Source organism: Leptonotus elevatus, chromosome 7 (assembly GCF_054856555.1).
Source record: "Leptonotus elevatus isolate MCC_2025b chromosome 7, RoL_Lele_1.0, whole genome shotgun sequence".
NCBI classification, from domain to species: domain Eukaryota; kingdom Metazoa; phylum Chordata; class Actinopteri; order Syngnathiformes; family Syngnathidae; genus Leptonotus; species Leptonotus elevatus.
Genome location: NC_141245.1, coordinates 2,464,972 through 2,487,211, shown reverse-complemented (window position 1 = coordinate 2,487,211; position 22,240 = coordinate 2,464,972). Strand labels below are relative to the sequence as shown.

The 22,240-nt window shown below is 40.4% G+C and overlaps 1 protein-coding gene and 1 pseudogene across 4 annotated transcripts in view; both read left to right on the top strand.

Moving 5' to 3' along the window:
• The window catches only part of nf1a (neurofibromin 1a), an 84,481-nt gene extending 72,882 nt beyond the window's left edge, over window positions 1-11,599 (top strand). For all 4 annotated transcript variants that reach the window (XM_086080069.1, XM_086080070.1, XM_086080067.1 and 1 more), the window contains 11 exons: window positions 1,318-1,444; window positions 1,819-1,950; window positions 2,027-2,162; window positions 4,038-4,198; window positions 4,293-4,415; window positions 4,480-4,598; window positions 4,679-4,779; window positions 8,511-8,653; window positions 8,794-8,840; window positions 8,954-9,170; window positions 10,934-11,599. In XM_086080069.1, the coding sequence (XP_085936195.1) occupies window positions 1,318-1,444; window positions 1,819-1,950; window positions 2,027-2,162; window positions 4,038-4,198; window positions 4,293-4,415; window positions 4,480-4,598; window positions 4,679-4,779; window positions 8,511-8,653; window positions 8,794-8,840; window positions 8,954-9,170; window positions 10,934-11,076 (1,449 nt within the window). In that variant the 3' untranslated portion in view covers window positions 11,077-11,599. The remainder of the gene's footprint in view (window positions 1-1,317; window positions 1,445-1,818; window positions 1,951-2,026; window positions 2,163-4,037; window positions 4,199-4,292; window positions 4,416-4,479; window positions 4,599-4,678; window positions 4,780-8,510; window positions 8,654-8,793; window positions 8,841-8,953; window positions 9,171-10,933) is intronic.
• A 5,999-nt stretch (window positions 11,600-17,598) lies between these two features.
• Window positions 17,599-21,858, top strand: LOC147170370 (uncharacterized; annotated as a pseudogene).
• Window positions 21,859-22,240: the final 382 nt, after the last annotated feature.

Sequence of the window (22,240 nt, the reverse complement as noted above, 5' to 3'; positions counted from 1 at the left end):
GTCCGATGCATATTCATCGGAGGAGTGGGTACAGTCTGATCACGGAGAAGACACTGGTTCTGGACTACGATGCCACCATGAATGGAGTGGATAAGATGGATCAGAACATCTCTTACCACCCGGTATAGGAACTGAAGGACATGAGGAAGCCAGACATACCAGGTCACCGTATCATGATCCTGAGAGTGGACTTGATGACAACATGGCCAAACACACACTGCAGTATATACCTGCTACTCCCCGGAAAAAAAGGCCGGCAAGAAAGTGCACGCGAAGGGGCAATCGCAGTGAAACTAATCTGTGGTGCAAATCCTGCTGCGTCGCCTTGCACGCAGGGGAGTTTTACACAATATATGTAGTTGAAACATCCACACAATTGTAAATAGTACCACAGTTGCACACATTTGTAAATAGTTTGCCAAATTGTTTTGTCAAATTGTTACACTGTTGAATGTAAATAAACGTATTTTGCTATCAAAAAACACTTTTTCGTTGTTGGTGGTAGTGTTTTACAGAAGTAAAGCACTGTTTAGGTGTTTGTGGCATCATTCATGGAAAAAAAAGGTGTCAAATTCGCTAGAGTGCATGAAAAAATATCGTTTCACTAAAAGCTTGATTTCTCCGTATTTTGGTCCAAAACAGAGCATTTGGGTGAAACTAACCTATTTTCTATTGTTGATTACTGAAGAACGGAGTAAGATAGAAACAAACTTTTTTTTTCTGATGAAAGATGAGAGTTCAATCTTTCATTTGGGTAGTATCTATGTTTCTATAGTCCAAACACAAAATTTTCTGTGGACCTTGAAAGATCAGTCAAAATGCTTAAATCAGCTGGCACCCACATCATCTTTTTCTGAAAATGCTTGGCAGTCAAAGAGTTAAGAATGTCCTTGTGATTCTTTTTTTATTCTCTCACAAAGTGTGTGTTATCAGCAAAACTGTGTTGTTTTGTAGGATTCTTAGGTATGGTGTAGAAGACGACATTTTTAAATGCCATATGTGCAAGTTCTTGAACAGAATTTACAAGCTTAACGCTAAAATATGATTATGTTGGGTCCCTCTTTGTTTTGCAAAGATCAAATAGTAATACAGAATAAAAGTACACAGTATTTATTGGTTAATTTCTGACTACAGTACTCGCAGAAGCCCAGTGAGCCAGCACCAATTTAATCATCAAAAGTTGAACTCTGGTTGAGATTCATCAGTCCTGTTCAAAATTGTAGAATGTCGAGAGCCCACTAAAACTGAAAAAGCCCCCAATAAAATACTAAAAATGCTCTATAAATTCATGAATTTGTACATTTTTGTCTCCTTCAGAGTCCAGAAGAGGTGTTCATGGAGATCAGGCGCCCTTTGGAATGGCACTGTAAGCAGATGGATCACTTTGTGGGCCTCAACTTCAGTGCTAACTTCAACTTTGCACTTGTGGGCCACCTACTCAAAGGTGAATATCATTCGGGAGAGATTTGCGATTTGGTGCCAAGTAGTAGTAAAATAATAACCACGATAGTTTTTGATTGTGCATTGATTTCAAAACTTAGTATTATTCAACTTTAAATGTAGCTTTTAATAAACAACCAGAAATCAAATAAGTAACAAGTAAAATATTCAATCAAAATAGCAATTAAAAAAAAAAAAACTATAAAAATAAATACTTGCTCCTGCTTGTTTCTGCTGTGTGTGCCTTTGCCTCTGAGGGACAGGCTAACATTTTGGATTCAGATTTAGATAACTTTATTTATCCCACAAGGGGCAACTCATTATTTGCGGATATACTTACTTATGCCATCTGTGTGTTTTTGGTAATGCATATTCCAGGTTACAGACATCCATCAGCCACCACAGTAGCAAGAACAGTGAGAATCCTGCACACACTGCTTGCTCTTATCAGCAAGCACCTCAAATGTGACAAGTTTGAAGTCAACACCCAGAGTGTGGCTTATTTGGCTGGTAAGTGACAACTTGGTTGATTTTACATTTGTTTTCTTTTTATTGGTAAAGATGATAATGTGGTTGTTCTGTGTAGCACTGCTTACTGTTTCTGAGGAAGTCCGAAGTCGCTGCAGCCTCAAACACAGGAAGTCACTACTGATTTCAGACCTCTCAATGGACCCCGTACCAATGGACACTTACTCCAGTCTCATCAGTGATCCCAGCTGCAGGTGAGCTGATGGATAGAGTCTAAACTGGAGCTTTGGTTGTCAAACAAGCAGACTGGATTACATAAAAAAAAAAAAAAAAAAGAGAGGGAGGGAGAGTGATAGATAAATATTGGTTTCAATTAAGGTTGGGCATTGTATTGGATGATTCCGGTCCCGATTCCGGTACCTCGATTTGATTCCCGTTCCTATTGATTTTCAAAAGCTCGCGGGCTCCACACAGAAGCGTAACTAATTTTCATGTGAAGTGAACCATGACACAAACGTTGTCTTAACTTGCAGGCAGAAATGGGGAGCACACGTAGCAGCACATTCCATTTAATTTTACCTTCCACTCCACAAAAAAGAACAGCTGTCATGCACATCACTGTAGTTTTTGTGCATAACATGATTTGTTCCTACACCAGGTTCTTCATAACCCAAGGTTTCATTCTCCATTGAGATATGAGTAACCCAACATCAGACTTTTTCAAATTGTTCCACCAATTTTTTCTTTGATTTTTCTTTTTTGTCATGCACACAAAAGCGTTGTATGGTGGTAGTGAACTCAATTCAATTCACTTCACAATTGCAGTGTTTTTCCAAATGGTGAATAATTCCTCAAAAAAGAGGCTTCAAGTTGTTGTATTGCCACTCCCAGTTGAAGTTTGTCACACTATACACAAAACAAAGTGATTTAAAACAACATAGCTTTACCTTATGAAGTCTACTTTGCTTAATGTTAACAAACAATGCAAACATGTTAACACTTAATTGCGATTTTAGAATCAATGGATATTTGTTGTATCGCATTTAGACAGATAATATAACATTCGACTAGCGTCTTAGTAAAAAACTGCTGCAGATGTGATATGAATAGGTAGATACAACATTTTCTGTTTCCATGCAAGCTGCCTGCTTCAAGTCGATGCTAAGCTAATGTCCATGCTTTCCATTATGTTTGATGGGAACATGATCCCTGCCAATACTGCCGCCACATTGACCGTCTTTTTAGCCTGCTGTAAGTCTGTTTATCTATGACAAGAGCAGCGCAAGCTGAAAACACATGGCCAGTCAAAAGACCATTTTGAGTGGACTGGACATTGTTCCGGTTGCGTTGAATCAAGGTTATGCTGTCTTCTTTATCCTCTACATCAAATGACTAATATTACAGCAACTTATGGGTCACTAACAGTAGTAGTCGTAGGAGTGTGTTCTTCTTTGTTTGTGTCTGAATGACTGCACGGTTTGATACTGCCTCCTGGTGGCCAGGGTGGCCACACCAGGAGCAGCATAGTGAAGGATTGCAGCATTAAACCATGATGCACAAACAAGTTGAATTCTTTACATGTTATTTAATTATTGTTATGACTCTTTTTAATCACGTAGAAAAAAATATTAAGTGCTATTTCCCTAATTAAAAAAGCAAACAAAGGAATGGATTAATGGCATTTCTATTCATTTCAAAAGGAAAAGAGGATTTTCGATATGAGTGTTTTGAAATGTGATTGAACTAATATGTCAAGGCATTACTGTTTTGCAAAACATTACAGGCACCATGGCACGTAAAAATAAAAAGCATTGCGCGTTGGTTGACAAACTGTTTTAGGCGCATTACCGCCACCTGGTTTGGAGTTCTGCAATTAACTGAGACGTATTTGTGACATGACTGTATGCACTGAACCACAACATCCAAGCCAGAAGGTTCGGAACAAATACATATACACCGTTACACCCCTTGTTTTGACGCTCAGAATGATTGACGACATCCGTCAAGAGTCAATTTATATAAGTTGGCTCAGACTTTTACTACATAATTTCTGAGATTTATTTGTCATTAGCTTTCATGTCAACTAGCCATGATCACACGTCTGCCATTTTTTTCCCTCTTCCTCACAGAACGCTGCGAGAAACACAACCATGGACATCCCCTCAGGTTTCAGAGCGCTACCTTTCCGCTCATCATTACCCCACCGTGGGTCAGATCAGCCCACGTACACGCAAGTCAATGAGTCTGGACATGGGTCAGCCTTCACAAGCCACTACAAAGAAGCTCTTGGGTATAACTTCATCCCCAAGCGCACCGTAATCATTCGTCCATATGTATTAGCCGTATATGGTAAATCCATTTTCTTGTGCTTACGTGTTTTGTAGGCACCAGGAAGAGCTTCGATCATCTCATATCCGACTCGAAAGCACCAAAGAGATCTGAGATGGAATCAGGCATGACGACACCGCCTAAAATGAGGCGGGTTGCTGAAAACGATTATGAGATGGGTACGTCAGATTAATTATGGTGCTCATGATGGTTTGCTGACGTTCATGTCATTCCGAAATTCAGAGACGCAAAGAATTGGAAACTCGCACCTTCGCAAAGTATCTGTCTCCGAGTCCAATGTCCTGCTAGACGAAGAGGTGCTAACTGATCCTAAGATCCAGGCTCTCCTTCTCACTGTGCTGGTGAGGAAGCATACTATCGGATACGACTTATGCAGTCTTTGTTGCTTCTTTTAACGGTTCCGTGGTTTCATTTTTTTCAGGCCACCCAGGTTAAATACACCACGGATGACTTTGATCAGCGAATTCTTTATGAATACTTGGCTGAAGCTAGCGTTGTCTTCCCAAAGGTTTTTCCAGTTGTGTAAGTAGCCGACTTACACGCTTATAATCCTTTGTAAGAGAAATTAAACTGGAAGGCCTTTTCACAATCAACTTAGCTGGTCGCAGATCACGGAATCGTGAACACAAGTCACCACTAATTAAAAATTTAAAATAAAATCCATTCAAGAACGGCATTACCATGACGTCAAAAATTTTATTGAAATGAAAAATGCATCTTGTATCCTTTGTTCTTTTCCTGCCAAATGTTATCCAAAAAGACAACCCCTACAGTGCCATCCGATTTCGAGCATTTTCACTCATCTTTCAAGGCAAACAGAATAATTGTGTGCTATGACTACATAAACATGGTGGATGGATACCATTTGAAAGAGTGGATTCAATTCTTTCATTAGAAAAAAAAAGTATGTTTCTAACGTATTCCGTTCTTTAGTAATCACCATTTGAAAATAGATAATTTGAGTGACATCAAGCGGAAATTGAAAAAATAAAGAGAAAACAAGCTTTTTGTGAAATATATGTTTTCTTTACAACAGTGATTTTGACACTAATATTTTTTGTTTAGTGCCGTTCTGTGAATTAGATTTAATGTGACAAATGCTTTGATCATTTACATCATCCTTGAAAACATTTCCCAAGATCCGCCATGCTTTGATGTAATTTGATACAGGGAAGCCAATTGACGCGAGATACAATACTGCCATCTGCTGGCCATGGTTAGTGAGTGTTTTTGGATTTTCACATCCCCATTCACAAAGTAGAGCTGCACAAGACGTTGCACTGCCCATTGAGAAGAAAAAAAAACGTAGTTAATGTCAATTGACATTATTGCCACTATACAGTGGGCGTGTCCTTAGCATCAATTTATATTTATGGCGGTAAAAGAGTAAAACATATGCAAAGACGGCTTTCTTTTACAACAACGATATATTTTGTCAAGGTGCGGTCTACCTCTTGTCTAGATCAGTTGGGAAAGCGTCACTTTTTACTTTTGGTAGGCTGCCGTGTCAGCACTTCCAAATATGGGCATGCTGTTGCGCCGCCCTTTCACGCTGAGCCTTATATATTAGGCATTATTCAAGCATTGCCAAGACCAACCAGGAATTTCCAAAGGGAAATTAACTTCACAAGCACAGGTTGATCCCAAAATGTAGTCAAGGGATACTTAACTCATTGAGCCACTTTCAGTAAGTCATTGTTTTGCAAGTCACAAGTAAGTCTCAAGTCTTTGCCCTCAAATCCCGAGTCAAGTTCCGAGTCAAGACTGACAAGTCTCAAGCGATTCACAAGTCGTACACTTTGAGTTTCAAGTCCTTTCGAGTCATTTTAACAACATCGTAGGATTATATTATTTCGGATAACCATCAAAGTAGGAGTCAGAGACTAAGGGAGTGAACCCAGAGTGGTGCAACAGATTGCCATGTTTGCAATGTTACTAGTGAGTTTACAGTCTCATTAACCACTCAGCTAGCAACGATAATTAGCTTGACAAAACTGACATTAGCTTACTTACCGTTCTTTGTGCAACTTCAGATGTTGAACGAAGTTTAAAGTTGTTGCCTCTCTGTCAGTGATCTAATCTTGGTCACAATTATTCTTTTGTTGACCGCCTCATAGCTTTTGTACCCAAACAACTAGTGGTGCAACGGATCACAAAAGTCACAGATTGGATTGTTTAAAAAAAAAAATCTGACTTTCTTAGTTTATTTTATAAAATGCTTTTGCATATTAAATGTAATATATGTAATATATGTATATATATATATATATATATATATATATATATATATATATATATATATATATATATATATATATATATATATATGATTTAGAAACACAACTTTAAGTGCAATATAAGGCAAGATACATAATTATTGTATACATTGTCCATGTATAAAAGGTATCCTGCCCTACATTATATTGCACTTGTAATGTACTTGAAGTTGTGTTTCCAAAATCCAAATGGCCATATTGGACATTTTGAATGTTTTTCTTTTTTATTTTTATTTTTAAACCTAGTGTTTTATAAAATAATTATAAATAAAGGCAAAGTTCTATTTATTTATTTTTAGGGATGAAAAATACTCTAAGTGCAATTTAAGGCGCATTCCCTACGTTTAAACAGGAAGAGTGGATTATAAAGTAGCATAGGTCCACAAAGAGAAAAGCAAGCGAGCCAGGCAACAACTGTCACACTACTGTTGGTGGCCAGGCACCCGAAGCTAACAGTTAGTTACTAGCCACCAACGCCGGAGACTTGTACCATATTGTGCAGTGACGGCGTAATTAACTTGCGGTTTCTTCGCGTCCTAAATTCGCTATTTAATATACTTTCGTGTGGTATTATGATAATGGTGGTAGAAAATATGTCATTTCAATAAGAACGTTGATAATGCAAGTCAAAATGTCAAAGGGAAGTAGTCAAGCTGGCGTTCACGCAACCATGCAGGCAGACTTCAAAGTAAAATCCGCCACAAGGCTGTTGCATTGGTGTCAATGTATTATTTGCTGAGCTTTATTTTTAAGTTTGCCTTAGCGTAGACGGCGTGTGTTTGCGCCTTTGCGGCTTCCTTGACATGTGTGAATGACGGCACTGTGTATGGATTCAGCCCAGCTCACAGCGCACACACACCGAGAGGAACTTACTCGTTAACATACATTTTAATCTTTTTGTTTTGGTGGAAGAAGCAAGTCTTTTCAAATCAAAAGCCTCAAGTCCGAGTGAAGTCACAAGTCATCAGTGTTGTCACGGATTACTTGAAAAAGTAATGTGATTACTGATTACTCCTCAAAAACTTTACTGATTACTTTATTGTCAAAGTAACTAAGTTACTTAAAAAGTTAACTTATCAGTTACTTTTTACCAGTTTCCACCCTTTGCTGCCTCAACATAAGAATGACAACCGGTTACTTAAATAATACTTATGAAAGTGCATAAACTTGAAACATGAACATCTTTCTGTTTCTCTGGTTTTACAATACAGAAATTGGTGTATAACGCGTTTCACCTGCAGGCTGGTTACAAACTATAACTATAAAATGTTTCTATTTTTTCAAGTACTAGAGCTGAACTACAGTCATGCAGATAGCCTTTTTTTTTTTTTTTGCTCTGGCATGCTCTTTCTCGAGGTGTCGAGAAAGACAATCTGTGGGGCACTTTATTTATTTTGCAGACGCTTGCAGTATTGAAATGGCTGCTGTGATCTGGCCTTTACTGTATTTCTTCTGTTAGTGCACCATCTAGTGCCCAAATGGCAGATGTTATTTGTCTGCTTAAAAGCGTTCACTGACTTAGTACTTAGTGAGTTTTTATTAAAGTTTTTTTTGGGGGGGGGGGGGGGGGGCTTTTGATTATTTGATGGAATCATCTAAAGAATAATCGATAAAAAAAATTTTTTAAAAACTTGCTTGCAATATTGCGCAGACTAAAAGGCCGTACATTTAGGTCATAGGTGTCAAACTCCGTTTTTTTAGGTTTTCCTCTTCCAACACAAGCTGATTCCAATCAGCAGGATCGTTATCAGGCTTATGCAGAGCTTGCTGATGAGCTTATCATATATCAGCTGTGTTGGAGAAGAGAAACATCCAAAACCTGCAGGACCGGAGTTTGACACCTATGCCGTCCAAACATGCAAACGAGAGTGAAGGCACGTGAGAGGGGCAGTTTGTGTACCAAATGTTTATGAAAATTGTGGCTCTTGGCCATTCCCGATCTAGTTTGTGATGAAGTTGCCACATGTACCTCCTTAGGCACAACTTACTGGACTCCAAGATCAACACTGTGCTGTCAATGTGTCAGGACACAAACCTCCTGAACCCTGTACATGGCATCGTCCAGAGTGTCGTGTATCATGAGGAGTCACCGCCACAGTACCAACCCTCCTATTTACAAAGTAAGACCAACTAGAGGCATCATGCATTTTATCTCTGCACAGTGACAAGACATGAGATTGTTCCAAATGTGTAACCTTGAAGTTGAGTAACAGAGATCACTTCCTCACATCGTCCTTGCTGACCTCCTTTCTTGTAACAGGTTTTGGTTTTAATGGACTTTGGAGGTTTGCTGGTCCTTTCTCAAAGGTGAGTGGGATTCTTTTTATACTGTGTTAATTTCTACCATATAGGTTTGCTTGCTTTCTTTGGATCTAGTGCCTTAACAAAGTTCTCTCCCCACACGCATCTCCACCCCACAGCAAACCCAAATTCCCGACTATGCCGAGCTGATCGTCAAATTCCTGGAGGCGTTGATTGACAGCTACCTGCCAGCAGCAGAGGAGGAGCGAGGGGAGGAGCAGCTCCGGACGCCCACTTCTCCTTACCCGCCCACCAGCCAGAGCCAGCTCAGCATCACTGCCAACCTCAACTTGTCCAACTCCATGACCTCACTGGCCACATCGCAACACTCCCCAGGTCACGCACGCACGCGCGCTTCCAAAATTCGATTTGATCTATTGCAATGAAGCATGATGAACATAAAAAAAAAAAAAAGTATTACACTAATGGATCGAGAGTGCTGTCAAAACTGTACGTTTCCCTTTTTGCTGAAGGAGCAGAGCAGCCCCAGATTTGACAAACAAAATTGGTTTGATTATCCAAATGATTTAAATGTTATTCATTAGGGATGCCGACACCAGGCCATATTTCAAGGTCACACCTGCAACCGAGACCAGTATTTTTTTTACGATCAAAAGCTGGCAATTAGAAATTAGAATACAAAATTGGCATTAATTACATGCAAAGAAAAATATATTGCCATATGTATAGGTCTTTTTCAAATCACTAAACAATATCAAATAAACAACAAACATTTGTGAACAGTAATCAGGGAACTTGTACTTTAATGCAAAATAAAATTGTATCCGGTTACTTGATTAACCGATGGAATAATTGATTCTAAGAATATTAAACAGTGAGAGCACCACATTGCTTACTAGGGATGTCCCGATCCTGATCACGTGATTGTCAGTTGGAAAAGATCGGATATTTAAACACATTTTAAAAGGTCACATAGCTACAAAATAATTCAAATGTGCAAATATATTAACATATAGAACAGTAATAGGTTAGTTTTGTATTGTGCAATATTATGTTTGTTTGTTTTCCCCTTTTAGTAGTGGTGTAGTTAGTTTTGTCTTCGGGAGGGAGATCCAAGACGAAAGATACTCCCAAACAAGTCTGCCTTGCCTGATTTTAAAATTAAATTTAAAAAAAGAAGCCTCCTTGCTAAATGGGGACTCAGTATCAGCAGATACTTAAAATCAAAGACTCAGACTCGGGTGCCAAGAAAGTGTGATCAGAGCATCCCTAGTGCTTACTTTTTTTCAATTGATTGCTTTGTATGCATGGCCTAGAAGTTGTTTTCATACATTTTTCTTTTACAAATATTTATTGTTAATCATGATTTTATTACTGCATTAGTCTAAGTTAGTGATAGACGACATATTCCGACTGGGCTATCTCACACACACAGGATTGTCACAAAAGGACTCCCTGCAATAAAATAAAACACCAATGCACAATTAATTATTTTACTTGTAAAATTTTACAAACAAATGTTTTTGGGAAAAACTCACTGTCAAGTACTTCACCATTATATAATCATAAATCAGTTGTACCTACAATATGTGTCTTAATCTCTCACTAGATATGACTTTATTCTTCTACTGTGATATAAGCATAAATAGAGCTGTGAAAATTAATAAATTAATTGACAAGTAATCGATTATCAAATTAATCGACAACTACTTCAATAATTGAGTAATCGTTTGTAGCCTCTTTTTTTTTTTAATTGTCCAAATCCTCTGATTTCAGCATATAAGCAATAATTGTTCACTGATTTCTGTAGTCCTTCATGAAAGAAGACTTATCTTCTGTGTTTAATCAAAAATAAGACATGCAAACATCAGTTTTTTACTTTGCAAATTAATGACCCAACCGGCAACATAGTACAACCCCCCCTCCCCTTTTTTTAATCACTATACAAATATGAAGTACGAAATAAACACCAGTCACTGGTTAATAAACAGTAATCAGGGGGAAAACATGCTTTTTTTAATGCCAAATTAAAATGAACCCGATTAGTCGATTGAATAACCGATAGATGAATCGATTCTAAAAATATTCAATAGTGACAGCACTAAGCATAATGAATCCCTCCTTCTGTTTGTGTGTAGGTGTGGATAAGGAGAATGTCCAGTTGTCCCCTAGCTCAGCTCTGTCCAGTGGGGGTCGCACTCGCCACGGTTCGGCCAGCCAGGTCCAGAAGCAACGCAGTTCCGGCAGCTTCAAGAGAACCAGCATAAAAAAGATTGTGTGATGGGCCGTGGAATCCCCACCACCGTTGGCGCTTCCCCTCTTCCTCCTCCCCCTCTTCCTCCTCTCGACCCCCGACCCATCTGCCAAGCCTGGCCTCATGCTGCATTTTAACTTTTTACGCCACCTTTTTACTGTTTGAAATTCTCCTCCATCGCATTTGCTTTTGCGGGACAGGTGAGGTAGTTTTAGCTTAACTGTTGTGCTGCTTGAGATGATTTTCCAGCATTGAAGATGGTGAAACGAAGACACTGATATGAATCCAGTTTGGACAGTGAATGGCGACACAGGACACTTCTTGCCCTCCAAAAAGTGCATCCTTTTGGTAAAATGGCGGCATGGACCAAACGTATTGCGCGATAAAGGACCTTCCCGCCGGGCCTGCTCACACGCCGAAGTCATGTACATGTTTCCATGACACAGACTTAAACAACTTGTCCTGATGTTAAGGAAGATGTTGACGTTTTCTCCATGGTGTGCCTTTGTCAGGATTTCCAGTGTGTACAATTTGTAAATGTCGAACCTCAGCGGGGGGGGGGGGGGGGGGGGGGGGGCTGGGGGGGGGGGGGGGCTGGGGGGGGGGCAAAGAACAGGTACTAATTACAGAGGTGCAATGTTGCTATCGCAACTGGCCTTCAGTGATCGACCGTCAGCTATACAATCAATCATCCATATACCCGATTGCCTGAAAGTATTTAATCCTGTACAGCTAGATAGTGATACACAAATACTCTTCACGGGGAACAAAACTTTGTAAATAGCTCTGAGCTGAGTCTTTATCTTGCCTAACATTATTATTATAATTTTTTTAAGTTTTCAGCTATGAATACTTTTAATTAGTTTACAACGGTGACGAGGAAAAAATGTTTGTTCGGCAATAATTATCAACTTCTTCTTTGTATCATCTAAGGTTAAAATTGGCTCTCAGCATGCTTCAAAGCAACTTGTCACCACAAAGCAAAAGCAAAAACAAAAGAGGACAGTTCACTGATCTCAGTTGCTTTGCAAGTTGCTTGTAGTGCTCCCGAAAAAAATTCTCATAATTGTCGGTTACCCCTTAAACTAAAAACGTCCAAAACAGTTTTGAAAACCTGGTTGTATTTGAGCCACATGTAACACTTTTTTTGCTTTGTATGAATGATAAATGTTAAGGATGACGTGTCCGTAACCTCTTAACCAAGTGGTTGACTTGCACTAATTTCAAAACGGTCATCGGTTTGTAAAGAAACCCCTCAAATGTGGCATGTTTTATTTGGTGTTATGCAAATTGTCAGTAGTGTACTAGTTGGAGTTGTTTTTAATGCAGTATGTGTGGCAGCTGTAAATACTTTGTGTACAATTTGAGATGGTATATTTACTACACTGTATATACATGTGATATTGTATCATTTTGTTTTTGTAAAGCAGTTAGGTTCTGTATAATATACAAATTGAGCTATTCCAGTGTTAGTAATAAAATGTTTTGCTCTCCATAGCTTGAGCTTTTTCATTTCTATTGTTCTAAAGTCTAGGGACAGTAATTTGCATCTGCATCAGACGCGGGTAGCTTCTTGAAAAATGTTGGTTTGCAAAGCCAGCATCCTCTGCAGGTGAGGTGAAGTCACCGTTTTGAAAAGATACAGGAGACAAGCATAAATGTATATATACTGATTGGATTACTTATTAAACAAACATTAATAGCAAACGCTATTAGTTTGTACATCAGCAGTCCTTTGCAATCACAATACAGTAATATTACAGGGGAAACCTGCTTAAATGGTAGCTCATTAATTTATTTCATTTAGGTGCAATCTGGAAGGGAGAGGCGCTTCCATCAGTTCATCTTCCCGTGTCCAGTAGTGTTTGCTAATCAAAAGTTGATTTGTCCAGTCCAGTTGCGCTGGATAGTTGACAATGCAGTTGGGGCTTTCTGAAAAGACAATGGCCAAGCAAGGGGCCACAAGTTTTTTCTTTCTCTTCCCAGTAACACTGCACTCCTGTTTCTTACAAAATTCCTTTAAAACATCCACTTTACAACGCTCAAATTAGTACTCTATATCGGGGTCACACGCCGCTATGTTGACCGAACTGGGGAGACATAACCTTTGACCTGGACCAGCATGCCTTGCGTGTGGCGAGATTCCGAATGTTTATATCATATCTGTTAAAATAAATAAATAAAAGGCGTAATTATATTAGTCATTTATTTTTGCTGTTTGTGTGTTTATGAATATTTCCCGTTCCTGTTCTCATGTTTGTCTCAGTATTCCGCACACTGCAATTTAGAATGTTTTTGTTTTTCCTTCAGTTTCACTTTTGATTCCAATAAAGGGCATTTTACACATACATTTTTTATAGACCTAAGGTATTTACATTGGAACGATGATTCTATTATTATATTTTAACAAAATAATATCCATTAATACCCACAAAATAAGGTTTAAAGTTGAGATTGATTAATCTTATTTGTTTTTTAGTTTTGTTTTTTAAGCAAATATTCTTTCATTTTGAATTTGATGCCTGCAGCATGTTCCAAAATAGCTGGGACAGGAGCAACAAAAGACCGAGAAAGTTGAGGAATGTTCAAATTCTCGTATTGATTCTTATTTTGAAGAAGAAAAAAAAGGAGAATAAACAGGTAGATTAGGATCCACTTTTTTTTAAGTGTAACATTACCTTAAAACCCCAGAAGTGAGGTCTAAAGAAGTCCAAATTCTAGGACTCCTGAGTAGGGTGCCATGGGGTCCCCAGAAAAGAAAAAAAAACGTTTTTGAAAACAATTGTTTTGATAATAAACATGCAATAACAAATATATTTTTCTGTAGAAATTGTTTTTAGAACTCATGGCCATGTCCTCCAGGCCAAAGAAGACAAAAAGGACTCATCAAATTGTTATTGGCGCAAAATTCAAAAGCCAGCATGGGTCATTTTCACATCTGTGAAGGCACCATTAATCCTGAAATGTACATACAAGTTTTGGAGCAACATATGCTGCCATCCAAGCAACTTCTTTTTCACGGACATCCCTTCTTATAAATGCCCAGCCACATTCTGCATGTATTAAAACAGCGTGGTTTTGTACTAAAAAGAAGAGCACTAGACTGGCCTGCCAGCAGTCCAGACCTGTCCGCCATTGAAAATATGTGGCACCACATACACTCAGTAACATGCTTGGGAGGCGGGTGGATCGGAGCGTGGGAATATCATTTCCCTCGGCTCCGGTTCACCTGCTCCTAATTTTAATGCACCCCACACACACACACACACACACACACACACTTGTATATACACTGGGTGGGGTCACATTCACGGTTTAGGGGTAGAGTTCGCCAGTTGGCGAGCTGGCGGACTCAGTAACAGGGGTTAACTTTCACAAAGAACGCTGGGGTGACGACCGGGGCCTTCCCCCGCTGGGCCTGGGGTTCGGGGGTGTTGGCCGTCCTCCGGTGCCCCCATCTCCCCTTCTGCCCCCGGTGTTCCGTCCCTCCACGCGGCGGGGGGTGGGGTGGGCGCGGCTGCCCTCTCCGCTCCGCTGTCCGGCCCCTCTTCGGCGCCGGTGCCTGGGTGCGGGTGGTCCCTGGGGGTTGGGGGGCTGCCGGTTGGTCGGGGGGGGGGGCGACTTTGTTGGGGGGGTGGGGGGTTTGCCTGGGGGATTGGGGACCTGGGGGCGGCTGGGGCTGGGTTGGGGTGGATGGCGGGGGTGGATGGGGGGCGGGGGGGGGGGTCGCGGGGGTTGGGGGCCGGTGGGGTGCCTGGCGGGCCTGCAGTGCCCCGTCCTGCTGCGTTGGGTCGGGGGCCGTGTTGGGGTGGGGGGGCGCTCCTGCTCCTGGGTTTGCTCTCCGGCCGGTAGCCCTGGCGGGGCCCGGGGGTCGTCCTTTGGCGCTGCCGCGGCCTGGGGGGTCCTGAGGTGTTGCGCTTGCTCTGTCCTGGCGGGGGTCGACGGCTCCCCTCTTTGGTGGAGATTTTCATGCATGCCAGATCCACCACACCAGCATCTACCGAAACTCAGACACAATCTGCTTCCTCCTCAGGTCATTGAATCGGTGGAGGCTGGTGTCTGTGGATCTCACTCGGTTTCGTCTGTCCTTCCTTCCTTTCCTCAGTCTCTCCTTCGGTCTCTTGAGGTCTCCCTGATTTTTTATTTTTTTGGGGATTTGTTGGAATTTAGATATTTCTTGGGTTGAGGAAGAATTCTGGTGGGTGGCCCGGTGGGTGGTGTCTGGTCGGTGCTGGATTTCACCTTCCTTGGTTTTCTTTGGTCCCCTCGGGTCTCCTGACGGCGGTGTTCGGTTTAGGTGAACGGTATGGGATATTTTCTAATAGGTTTTTGGTGAGCTAACAAATACACGCACGCACGCGCGCACGCACGCACGCATGCACATACACATACTCACCCACATACAAAAAAATATATATATATAAAAAAATAAAATAAAAAATAAAGAGCAATGATGATGACATTTCCGAATGAACAATACTGAGCTCTTTATAAAAAAAGAAAAGAAAAAAAAAAGAAAATGTGTGGCACATTATGAAGTGCAAAATACGACAGACTGTTTGATTGCAACTGAAATTGAAGTTCAAGCAAGAATAGGAACGTATTCCACCTACAGGGCTTCAACAATTAGTATCCTCAGTTCTGAAATGCTCATTAAGTGAAGTTAAAATGAGAGGACGTGTAAAAGAGTGGTAAAAATGCCCCTGTCCCTGCTTAGAATATTATGTTGTGACTTTTGTGATTTTGAAGAGCAGCATTTCACTTGTTTATTTAGTGGTTCTGTAACTCAGGTGAGGATTCTAATAAAATATACGTTTAAAACAAAGATTTTATTATTTATTTGTTTTATTCCCATTATTATTATTATTTTTCTAGTTGCATATAAATGTATTTCTCACTCAGCCATTTGATTTGGGCTGAAAAAAAGAGGTTCATCTGACCAACAACAGAAAAAATGACAACAAATTCAGTGTCCTTGCAGATCCCGCTGGACCATGTTCATTAGACCATATGGATAATAGTTCTTTAAACGTCTCCTTTTTGGGATCACCAGTTCCCGAGATCTTCCAAAGATGGTTGAGACTATGTTCCATGCAGGGAGTAGCTGTGTACATCAGGCTTCCCTATTCCTGGTCCTCAAGGGCCGGAGTCCTGCAGCGTTTAGATGTTTCTGTCCTCCAAACACCTTCATTCATATGAAGATTCATATAATCAGCTCATCAGCAAGCTCTGCGGAAGCCTGATAACGATCCTAATATTTCGAATCAGGTGAGCTGGAGGACAGAAACTTCTCAAACCTGCAGGACTCTGACCCGCGAGGACGAGTATTTGGGAAGCCTGGTCATTCATTAACTCTTCAAAGTACTCTTTCCAACACACTTCCATCCCTATCCTTTATTACCCTAACCTGTTGCACATCATTCCCATCTCTGTCTCTTTGCCTTGCCAACCTGTATAGATCAGTCTCTCCCTCCTTATTATCCAACCTAGCATACAAGTCATCGTAAGCCCCTTGTTTGGCCTTAGCCACTTCTACTTTCACCCTACACTGCATTTCCTTGTACTCCTGTCTACTTTCTTCAGTCCTCTCAGTGTCCCACTTCTTCTTAGCTAACCTCTTTCTCTGGATCCACTTCTGCACCTCCTCATTCCACCACCAAGTCTCGTTATCTTCTTTCCTTCCAGATGATACACCAAGGACTGTCCTACCTGCCTCCCTGATCACATTTGCTGTAGTTGTCCAGTCATCTGGAAGCACCTCCTGATCATCCAGAACCTGTCTCAACTCCTTCCTGAAAGTCATACAACACCGTCTACACAAGATATAGTCTATCTGTGAACTCCTACCTCCACTCTTGTAGGTCATCCTATGTTACTGCCTCTTCTGGAAGAAAGTATTCACGACAGCCATTTCCATTCTTTTTACAAAGTCAACCACCATCTGTCCTTCTATATTCCTCTCCTGGATACCAAACTTGCCCATCACCTCCTCATCATCATTTCCTGCACCGTGTCCATTGAAGTCTGCACTAATGACAACTCTCTCACTTCTAGGGATTCTCTGCATCATTTCATCAAGGTCCAACCAAAAGTTCTCCTTCTCCTCCAGCTCACATCCTACCTGTGGCGCATACCCACCAACAACATTGATCATCACACCTTAGATTCCTAGCTTCAGGCTCATCACTCTATCTGACACACTTTTTTCCTCAAGGACGTTCCTAACAAACTCCTCCTTCACGATAACTCCTACTCCATTTATATTCCTATCTACACCATGATAGAATAACTTGAACCCTGCTCCTAAACTTCTAGCTTTGCTCCCTTTCCACCTGGTCACCTGAACACACAGTATAACCACCTTCCTCCTCTATATCATGTCAACCAGGTCTCTAACTTTTCCTGTCGTAGTTCCAACTAGTCCCTACTCTTAGTCCTAGACTCTTGGTGTTCCTCTTCTCTTTCTTCCTACGAACACACCTTCCCCCTCTCCTTCTTTGTCCAACAGTAGTCCAGTTTCCATCGGTACCCTGTAGGTTAACAGCACCGATGGCCGTTGTTGTTAACCCGGGCCTCGACCAATACGGTATGGAAGTCAAATATTTGATTCGCATGTTTATTTTGGCCAAAATTTTACGTCAGATGCCCTTCCTGACACAACCCTCTGTATTTATCCGGACTTGGGACCGGCACAAGAAGATGCTGGCTTGTTCCCGCTTGCGGCTACATTCATACATACAGTCATAATAAAGTATACTATTGGAAAATATCAAAGCCTAAGACTATTAAAAACGTGTATTTTTGTGCATTGTAGCAATAGTGGCTACATGTTGCCAGTTTGACTGTGTTGTATTTCAGATTAGTGATGATGACACACGCCAGGATTTCTTTTCTTGGTTTCTTTTAATCGCCTCACTCACAAAACCTGACGATAACAGAGCAAACAAAATAATATAACGTGCCCCTCCCACATGGACAGCAACAGAAAAAAGGGCAGAGTCAAAGGTGTGGATACAACCAGTGGCACATTACAGTAATTACTGTACGGCAGCAGGGGAACACAAACACATAAAACGTTTGTTCCACCTTTCAATAATGGAGAATGTAGTAAACAAACACGCCATTATTGGTCATGCCAATTTTGTGTTATCGTACAGTACAGTAAGTATTCAAAGTTTCACGCTTGACACTGTTACGTAGAGACAATCACAAGTTCATAACCAGCAGGTCCCATTGCTTGTCTTCTTTCTTTTAACTGAAGTGTCGGGTGAAAAGTGTGCACATGTCCAATGCAGGTTGTTTTTTGAACAGAAAAAAGATGAGAAAACCCAACAAATCAGCTCCCAATCAGGATCTGCATCCTTCACGTCCAACACATCACTACATTGAGAAGTTTCATGACTGATTCATCTCTCTTGGGCTGTTGCACACAATTATAATTTTATGCTCACTTTTCAAGCACGAACGAGTTAACAATATATTAGCACGTGTCGTGAAGGAGAAATAACAGGCACAGATGTGACGAGTGATCAGTTCGTGAGCACATAAACACTGAAGATGACATCACCTGTGCTGAGGAAGTAGGTAACGACCAATCATGGCTCAGTTTGCTGACCAAACCCAGAAAACAGATGAGCCGTGATTGGTCATCTTCGGTCGACAGCAACAATTAATAACTTTAAAAACAAAATTATTAATTTGTTTAATTAATTTGATAACTTCATTATTTTTCTTGTACAATTAATAATTGTACAAGAAAAATAATGAAGTTATCAAATTAATTCTGGTCAAAACTAACTTCTTACTGCTGAAAATGGCCCAATGAGTCAAGTATCCCTTTAAGCGCAGGAGAGGTGGTCTACATGGAGAACAAAAACATAAAAAAAAAAAAAAAACATTTAAGATGATAATGATAATAATAATAACAACTAAAAATGATGATAATAATAATGTTGCTTTCAATGAATTGATTTCTACAACGATTTAGAGGGTTAAATGCACACTAATGTCATATTTACAAATGAAATACGATGACATCTACCACACATCGAGGGAGCGCAGAATCTGTCTGACTATCTGCAGAAGCTAATGGCTGACTATCTGCAGAAGCTAATGGCAAAACAAGCCAAGTAATACATGTAAAAATGATCTTCAAATGCTCATTTTAAGCTTTTATTAATTATTTCACCATTTTATTGATGTTGAAAGCTTGATATCAGTTTTACAGTTCTCCAAAGTCAATTTCCAATCATTGTTTTATTCACAAACCCTTGCTATGTACCTGCTCTTGTGATTGCTCCAGAATGCTGGACTCCATGGCTTGATTGAGACGACCTTACTGCTGCTGGAGACTTTGAGACTATTGACAAGCTACGCCATGAGTATCCATATCAAATCTGCCCGACACCATTTCAAATTGAAGTGAAAACTATACATGGGTTCAGTGTGGCTGCAACAGGGGACATCATTCATGTGTAAGTACTCGATCCACCACTGATTAAGACTTGCTTTTTTTCTCGGTTTATCTATTACATCTAATCTATCGTATGATTGTCAGCATTTACCAAAAACAAACATGTCGAGTTAATGGTTGAAGAAAATTTATTAAAGCATTTTGCCGTCGTCATATTTGAAGCAACTGTAAAGGATACAGGATTGACCCACTTCTGTTACCCAACAGAGCCGACCTCGAGACAGGATTCATATGTGAAAATTACGATCAGAAGCATGGCATCTGCTCGGATTATCGTGTTCGTTTCAGGTGTCCCCTCGATTTCTGCAAACCACCAGGTAACCATGGTTAAATTGTTCCAAATAAACAAATGACAGTCAAAGTCAAGAGGGAAACACTTTTTTTTTTTTTTTACAGTTACAGTAGGATATTTAGCCACCGGGTTCAGTACAATCAATATCTTAATTTGAAAATCATTTGACTTGAGCAGCTAGCCTCGTTTCCCCAAAAATTGTCCACTCTCCTTAGGGATAAGGATATTTAAGACATCCAACCATCTGGAACATCAAATGTTGTGTAACGTCAACAAAAACAGAGTACACTAATTTGCAAATTCTCTTCACCCTATATTCAACTTAATACAGGACAAAAATAACATATTTCATGTTCAAATTGATTAACCTAATTGTATTTTGCAAATATTCTTTCATTTTGAATTTGATGCCTGCAGCAATGCAGCATGTTCCAAAATAGCTGGGACAGGGGCAACAAAAGACTGGGAAAGTTGAGGAATGTTCAGAGAAACGCCTGTTTGGAGCATCGCACTTGCTAACAGTTTAGTTGGAAATTGGTGAAAGTTGGGCATCCTTGAGAGTTGTTCACAAGCATGGAAGGTTGGGACGAGGTTCACCACTTTGTGTGCCAACTGCATGAGTAACTAGTCAAGGAGTTGAAGAACAACCTTTCTCAATGGATAACTGCAATGAATTTGGTGATTTCATCATCTCCGGTCCATCATCAAAAGATTCAAAGAATGTAAGCGGCAAAACCAACATCGAGTGACCGTGACATTCGCTCCCTCAGGCAGCACAGCATTAAAATCCTCATTATTGAATAAAGGATATTGCCACATGGGCTCAGGACCACATCGAGAAACAATTGACTCTGAACACAGCTGCATCTACAAATGGCCATTAAACGACTACCATGCAACATGTAAGCCATACATCAACCACACCCAAAAACATTTCGCTGGACATGAGCTCATCTGAGAGGCAATGATGGGAAGTGGGAAAACGTGCTGTGGTCTGACGAGTCCATCTTTTACTTCTCTCTTTATATGTATGTTTTAAACGTCATTGGAATTGGGGTTGTAGATAAAATGCAATCGTGTTCTTTCAAACCTAACTAGATGTCTGATTACCACTGAGATTTAAATCAGCAAAAAATACTCCTGTACATTTTCTCTGGAACAAACTGCAGGCCTTTTTGCAAAGGCTAAAACTTTGTATGTATTGTATGTAATGCCAATATAACATAGAACAGGACAATTGTTGTATTTTTAACTAATTATGTTCAGAATTGCTACCACATCATGTGATCTTTGTCCTCTTGGATAATGCCTTCAGAATGTTGGACTGCGTGGTTTGACGTCGACAACCCTGTCAAAGGTGGTGACTTTGAGAAGATTTCTACAATTCGTGAGCGATTCCCATCAAAAATATGCGATATGCCATCTGCCATCGAGGCTCGGACAAAATCCGGAGCCACCGTGGATTCAACCGGCGATGTCATTTATGTGTAAGGATCATATACACCACAAATACCTCCTGTACACTGTCTTAAAAAAAAGAAAAAAAGAAGAAGCACTAATTCACCACAAAGAAGTGAACTATTGCAATGCTCCAAAATAGATTAATTCTCGGCTCAAACAATAATAAAGCTGTAAGTAGGCAAATTGCACTAACTGACTTCTAATTGCATGCAGTGCTGACACAGAAACAGGTTTCATCTGTAAAAATTCAGACCAGAAGAGAGCTGTTCTGATTATGAAGTTCGCTTTAAGTGCCCTCTGGATTTCTGCCATCAGGATGGTAAGTCATTTGTCATTTACAAAATAAAATACAAATCCATGAAAATTAGTATTTCATCAGAAGAAACATAACAATGTCCACCAAACAGTGTGCTACACCCAGTGGTTTAACCACGGCCAACCGAGTGGAACAGGTGACTATGAGCTCCTGTCACACCTGAAGCCATAAAATCTTGATATCTGCGAAGACCCTATCGACATTGAAGTTGTCACGGCTCATTATGACTACCCTTTTGCGTCCACCGGCCAGATACCCTTCATGTAAGTTGGCTTGATGGTAAAAACATTGTACTGCACTGTATATTTGATCTGCGATTGGCTGGCAACCAGTTCAGGGTGTACCCCGCCTACTGCCCGAAGCCAGCTGGGATAGGCTCCAGCCGCCCCCCGCGACCCTTGTGAGGACAAGTGGTTAAGAAAATGGATGGATGGATGGATATTTTATAGACAACATGTATACAACAGCAATGGTGCTCTCATTAGTTGGTTGGATATGGATGTTTTGTTTGAAATGGTTTATCTTGCCAACAACAGAAGAAATGAAAACTCAGCTCAACGGTTCCACGGTCTTCTCGTCCCTGGACGCTGCTTCAGGCCCAGTCCACACGAAAGCCAGTTTCAATGTGTCCTCACAAGTTTCTTACCGG